Raw genomic sequence first — 6,279 nt, forward strand, 5'->3', positions numbered from 1 at the left:
GCAAGTTTCTGTTTGGCCCCTTGATTTAAAAAAATATTTTTTTTATAAAAAAATTTATAATTTTATAAATAAAAAAAAAAAAAAAAAAAAAAAAAAAAAAAAACTTCTGTACTTGGAGGCCCTAACTAGACCGAGAGGGAACAGGGTCCAGTAGCTCCTCCAAGGATTCTGCTCCTTCTAGTTTTGGCTCCTCCTTTTCAGACTTTGCCTTCTTTTTGGGGATTTTACTGGATGAAGTTGTGTCTTCCTGCATCAGTTCTTTGGCCAGGATGTTGGTCACTGCATGACCAGCTCGCCGGTGGTTGGCTGAGAAAGGAAAACAAAGTGAGATTAAAAAAATAAAAGGCATTAAAGTATGTTACCCTGGGTTCCTAAACATTTTTCAGATCTTGTAGGAACCCTGGTACACCGTATTCAGAGATGACTTGAAAGAGCAGGTCAAAGAGACATTTCACAACTCAACTTAATCAAAACAGACAGAAGCCCAATATTGGTTTGTATGAGAAGCGCATTAATGTAATATCTGGAACAACTTAGTGCTATTGCTAGATCAAAGTCAATCTGTTGTTGATATGGTGAAGCAAAAATAAGGGAATAAAATGGAAGAAGGCAGAAGTGGGAGAAGAGAAAGCAGAGTTGTTGGGAGGAACAAACAGAAATTATGTATGCAAAACCCAAGAGGTAAGGCAGCGGGTTAAACAGCAGCATGATTCATGCTGTGGGAAGATTAAACACTGAGGGATGAATGAAAATGAGACGAAAATGGCTACAGAGACTTGAGTCAGAGAGGGAATAAGCTGAGAGGAATGACGAGAGCTGACAGAAATAAGACGGACATTTCATTTAGAGAATAAGTATGACGGATCGGACCCTGAGGACGTCGTCTTTTTCATTCATCTACCTGCTTACAGTTATCTCCTTACATAGCAGCAGCCGCCTTATCGCTCCTCTCCTCCGCTTATTCCGCTTATGCTCGTTGCTGCGTAGGAGGACAGCTGTACAGCAGCAGCCATTTTGAGCTATATAGGTCAGTGGAAGATTGCTCTTGTGTGTTTGCTGTTATTTTACACCAGGTGAACGTTTAGAGGTCTCCACTCCTCACGCAAACAATGCAAAACCAAAAAGCAAACATCAGTCCTGTAAGTTAAAATAGGCATGCAAATGAACCGAGGTTCAACAAGCGACACGAGATGCACGACACACAAAAGAAACTCCACACAGATTTACCAAGCACGTTTCCAGAACTAGCTCCGACAGAGACAAAACCGAGTCTACAGAAAGAAAGAGGAGAAACATGTATGGATCCAGAGCTGCAATTTTTAGGCCTGTAATCTTTTTTTTTTTTTAAATATCAGATTAAATAAACAGCACAACAGCTAATGTAGCAACAATCCCCTTCCACCGTTTCCTGTAGGAAACAGATCTCTCCCCATCATAAACACTCCCTCTTCTCTCACCCTATTCAATCCCTTCTTACTCAGAAATGTGCTAATTAGAAATTATGCAAATGACCCAAAAACCATGAGAAACGGCACATGTTGGTGTGGCTGACTTCATGTGTGACAAGCTTGTCCTACATGTTTAAACCCGTTGAGAAAAACTTCTTCAAAGGCCGTCAACGCAGCTTCTCTTCTTTCATCCTCCTCCTCTTCCTCTTGAGAGCCGAGGAGGAGAGGAAGAGGAAGCAGCATGGGAAAGAGACACATTTAGACAACAACACTTAAGTTTAAATAGAAGAAGAGAAAAATGATGATCTGAAATATGTTGAAAGTATTTTGGCGTTTCTCTCAAGTGCATTGAGGCTCTGGACTTTTAAGAGAATACTGCAATAAGACAAGACATATAGTTGTAACCTAATGTGGTTCACACTTGCATAACACAGAGGAAAACAAAGACTCCCAGAATACAACTAGCATTTTAACTGGTTTTCAATTTTAGACATTTCCCAAGTTGGACAAAAGAAATCTGGTGAAAACTTAAATTTGTCCTTAAAACTAGAAGCGACTGTGTGTTGCTGTCAGGGCCGAGATAACTTCAAAAGACACCAAAAGGAAAATAACGCTCAATTAAAAAAGGGAAATCAACTCTTCTTTTAAATGGTACATTTCAAATATGTCTCCTAAAACAATGATGTATTTTCTGCACTTTCCTGTGGTTTTACAGCTCAATCTACTAAAAACTGAGTAAAGTCGTGTTCCAAACATCAATATTATGTTTTAACTACATAAATTATAATCCAGTAGGTTTATCCAGGTTAGGTTATTAATCAACCTGTAAAAAGAACTATTATAATAAGAGCCATCTAAACCGAGAAGATAAACTATGTCTTGACAAATGTCAAACTTTATTCAATTACGAAACCAATTATGGGTCTTTCACTATTATAGAACTGCAATACAAAACTCACTGCAGTATTTCTTCATGCTTTACTAAGCACAGTGCATGCATTTTGAACATGGTCACCATCTCGGACATGGACTAAATGATCCATGCGGTTGGCATGAAGCTGAGTGGCTGCACCACATTTGCAGGATCTGTTGGGCTGATAAAGGCTGTTGATGGTCTGTTTACTGGTGAATGTTTACACACCGTAGGGAGCTTTGTGGCACAAAAAGCTAAGTGAAAAAAGTCTGCAACACATTACACTGCAGGAGGCGAAGTAATGAGCACCTGATGAGAGATAATGTTCTGCTGTACAACGTGTTGTGATTCCTGCGCTAACCAATAACAACCTGGATGAGAGATGCTCTGCAGCTTTGTTCAGGTAGGCAATTGCACTCAAAGTTATCTTTTTGTCCTTCACTTTTAAATGATGTTCCGATTACAGCTCGTAATCTTTTTACAGCGGTCTGGGGCAACATTTCCTCAGCATTTCTTAAAGCGTTATTGAAGTTTTTTTTCTTGAGCAATTGGCTCCTTTTTCACTCAAATTCAGTTAGTTTCAGGAAGGTTTGCTTTGTTTGTCGGACCGGCTAAATTTGATACCAGAGTCATGCAGAAATAAAACAAACAAACAAAAAAAACAGACAACTTGTGGGATAAATTAATGCTGTGTTTTATCTAGTCAACTTACTAAAAGAAAAGAGCTTCACACTGGACCTGTATAAGTAGCAGCCTTTTATCCACTTTAGTTGAGTCTATCTAAAACAACATTCAACACTGCTTCACAAATTTGTATTTTAGCTTCAACTAGGTAACTCCAAAGGAGCCAGAAGCTGAAAACATTTTAAAAACCAAACAAAAAGATCAGAATCTTTAAAGGCTTTTTTTTATGTCTTACTTCCCCACTTTTCAGACTTTCAGACATCTTTCTTTATTGCAGGACATAAGGCTTTTTTTTTTTTTTTTTTAAAAACCTCTTCTGCCCCCCACTGTTCTATTAATGTCTTTAAGTAAACTTTTCAGACATCTTTGTACTTCAAGAACAAAAACCACTTTTATAGATTACAGGAAAGTCAAACTTCTCGGAAGCTCGAGGGAATAAGATGTGGTTTAAACCTCTGCTCTGTATTGTGCAGACTGTTTATGGCCCAGAAACACACAGGACAACATAATGATGGTGATGCAGCCAAGATAACGGTGCATCTGCAGATGCGGGCAGAGCTTGTGTTCATTTTACCAGGGACACATACCTCCCTCCTCAGGCTGCTCTGGGTAATACACTGCTGCTCCACAGCTGAGGATTGTGGGAAATAGTGACATCACCTAGCACCACTGCAAGCTGTTGAGCAAACTATTGACGCCAAAACATTAAGCATTTTCTGCCACTGGGGCACATGGTTGCATTTCATTGTGTTTGTGGGTATTGACGCATGTGACGTCACTGCTTTTTCAATCACAGCTTGATGGACGATCTTTGTCCAGTTGGACTGATCCTGCTTTAAGCGTCTGTATGGTAGCTGGTGTTTGGGAGCATCTGTGAAAGCATTCCTGCAGACGGTGCTCAGACAGCGTGTGCCTCTCTCTATTGTTGCTATGCTTTTTATCTCCTTCTCTCTGTTGTGATTGGTACTTTGTCAGGAAGTCGCCTCTATCATTGGATGTTGCACTGAGGGTCATGACCCAGCAGATGGGTCTATAGTGTGTTTAGACACAACATTCCTCCACTTAATTTATCCAAACAGGATTCTTATTCATTCTCATGGAAAACATCCAAGCTTTTCCAGACTCAAATTGAGAAAGTTGAGATTTCTTTGTGTTTACTTTGTCATAAAGTCTTAGTTAACGTTAGTATTTATATTCTAAAGACTTCTAGAACACACGTGCCTAAAATAAAAAATAAAAAAATAAAGGGAAGGAATACACAAGGAAGGATATAAGGGTTAGACACAAGGAAGGGATGGAGGTAGGACAAGGATGAGACAAAGAATGAAGGAGAAGTAGACACCAGAAAAACATAAAAGGAAAACACACAGGCAAATATAATAAATAGAGGCAGGGCATCAGGAAAGAAAGACAAAGGAAAGAGGGAATGGCACAGGTAGAACAAAAAGACGGAAGGGCATTAGGGAGGAGAAAAAGAAAAGGAGGATAACATTTAGATAATAGAAAGTAGAATCTAAATACAAGTATTAATCCATGCGCTTCTCAACTTTTCCCACACTCATCTACACTTAAATAATGCTGAAAAAGCATAGACATCCTATCTGAACACAAATCAACTGATTTGTCAGAGCTGCTTTTTTGTCCAAATTCCAAAAAAAAAAAAAAAAAAAAAATCAAAAACATTTCAAAACTAAAGATTTGAAGTTGACAGCTTAGACGTTTTGCATACAAAACGTCCATCCTCTTAATGTGCGTTTAGCTTCATTCATTTGCATGTCTTTGTATCGGCATGCGAGCATCTGGCGTGTGTGTTTTGTCCTTTTGTGCTTAAGGAAGGAGGGGGTGGCAGACAGACTGAGGGTAGGCAGCTGAGGATCCCACATGCACACAAACACAGATCAGCGGTACAGGTCAAAGGTGAGTGGGGAGATCGCCTCCGCAGCCTCGTGGCACACCATTCAGTAAAACTGCAGTGACACAATGAGCATGACGACACACTCAATAGGTTCTCGATGGTCTTTTATTGCTCAGCAGTGGCGCTTGCAGTCACTGCTGCTGTGAGTGGTGGATATAAATGGGAGAGGGAAACTCTTTGCATACCGACAGACATTAGAAACAAAATCAGAATGAAAAATATCAGAGTCCAGACTCATAAATTTAGAGTAAAAATATGTTGCCCTTGTTAGAAAGATGCAAGTTCTCCAACCAATCCAAATGAGGCACAACAGTCAATATGTTTGAAAAACAATTGCATGGTTTTAACAAAATTGTTACTTTTATTGGATCAATTGATTTAAGCTATAAACTACAATCAGCCCCTTTAAAATAAATTTTCCAAACACTTAAAAAAAAAAAAAAATTAATTGTTGTTTTAATAGTTGGGGGTCTGGACATGTTCTTTACAGTGATTAAAATAATCAGGATTTAATCCAGGGGAAAGACAACTCTGCCTGGAAATGACAGCAGTAATTGGCCAAATATTTATATTAGTCTAATGTTATGTGAAGATGTCTGCCCACTTCTTAGAAAAGCTTAAACATTCATTTCTGTAACAGAAACAAAGATGAAAGCGTTGTAAATCCTGGAGCCCATCAGTGATGTCACTTTAGTCCTGGCTACAGAGCTTTGACATCAACTAATTTGCCCCAGTTTTGGAAATTTGAAACATGTAAAAAGTGACAAGAATCAATTTTTAAAAATATCAAACACACAACTTCACTTCATGACATCTTAAATAAATGCTTATTGGGGTCTTTGGAAACGGTTTGTGTCACATCTGATGATGCCAAACTCTGCACCACCAAGGATTAAACTAATGGTGCCTTTAGCTGCAGGGACAAGCAATTAGATTGCAGCAAAGCCATTAACTGGTTATATTGGCCCAGGGGTGAGATGCACATTATGTGTCACAATAGCGGGGGTTGGAAAGGATGAGTAATCTCATCAAATGAAAATTATTCCCTTATGAGCTGTCAAAGCTGAGGATGTCCCAACTTCACAATCATTTCCAAAAGGATTTTAAGTAAACAATCCAGAGTAATCCTGTGACTATAGAGTTTTTATATTACTGTAAGTTGTTGAAATCTACAAAATCCACTCACATTCTGCAGAGGAGGCAGTCAAGACTCCAAAAAAAAAAAAAAAAAAAAAAAAAAAAAAAAAAAAAAAAAAAAAACCCCCAAAATTGGTTAGAGGGAAAAAAAAAAAAAAACCCCCCCCTTAACAAAAAAAAAA

The 6,279-nt window shown here is 38.6% G+C and overlaps 1 protein-coding gene across 2 annotated transcripts in view; it reads right to left on the reverse strand.

Annotated features, from left to right (window-relative positions):
• Positions 1–71: 71 nt before the first annotated feature.
• diaph1 (diaphanous related formin 1) overlaps positions 72–6,279 on the reverse strand; it is a 100,271-nt gene continuing 94,063 nt past the window's right edge. For both annotated transcript variants that reach the window (XM_015037028.1, XM_015037027.1), the window contains one exon: positions 72–306. In XM_015037028.1, the coding sequence (XP_014892514.1) occupies positions 122–306 (185 nt within the window). In that variant the 3' untranslated portion in view covers positions 72–121. The remainder of the gene's footprint in view (positions 307–6,279) is intronic.

This window comes from Poecilia latipinna, unplaced genomic scaffold, assembly GCF_001443285.1.
Source record: "Poecilia latipinna isolate Pla-1442-1.1 unplaced genomic scaffold, P_latipinna-1.0 Scaffold388, whole genome shotgun sequence".
NCBI lineage: Eukaryota > Metazoa > Chordata > Actinopteri > Cyprinodontiformes > Poeciliidae > Poecilia > Poecilia latipinna.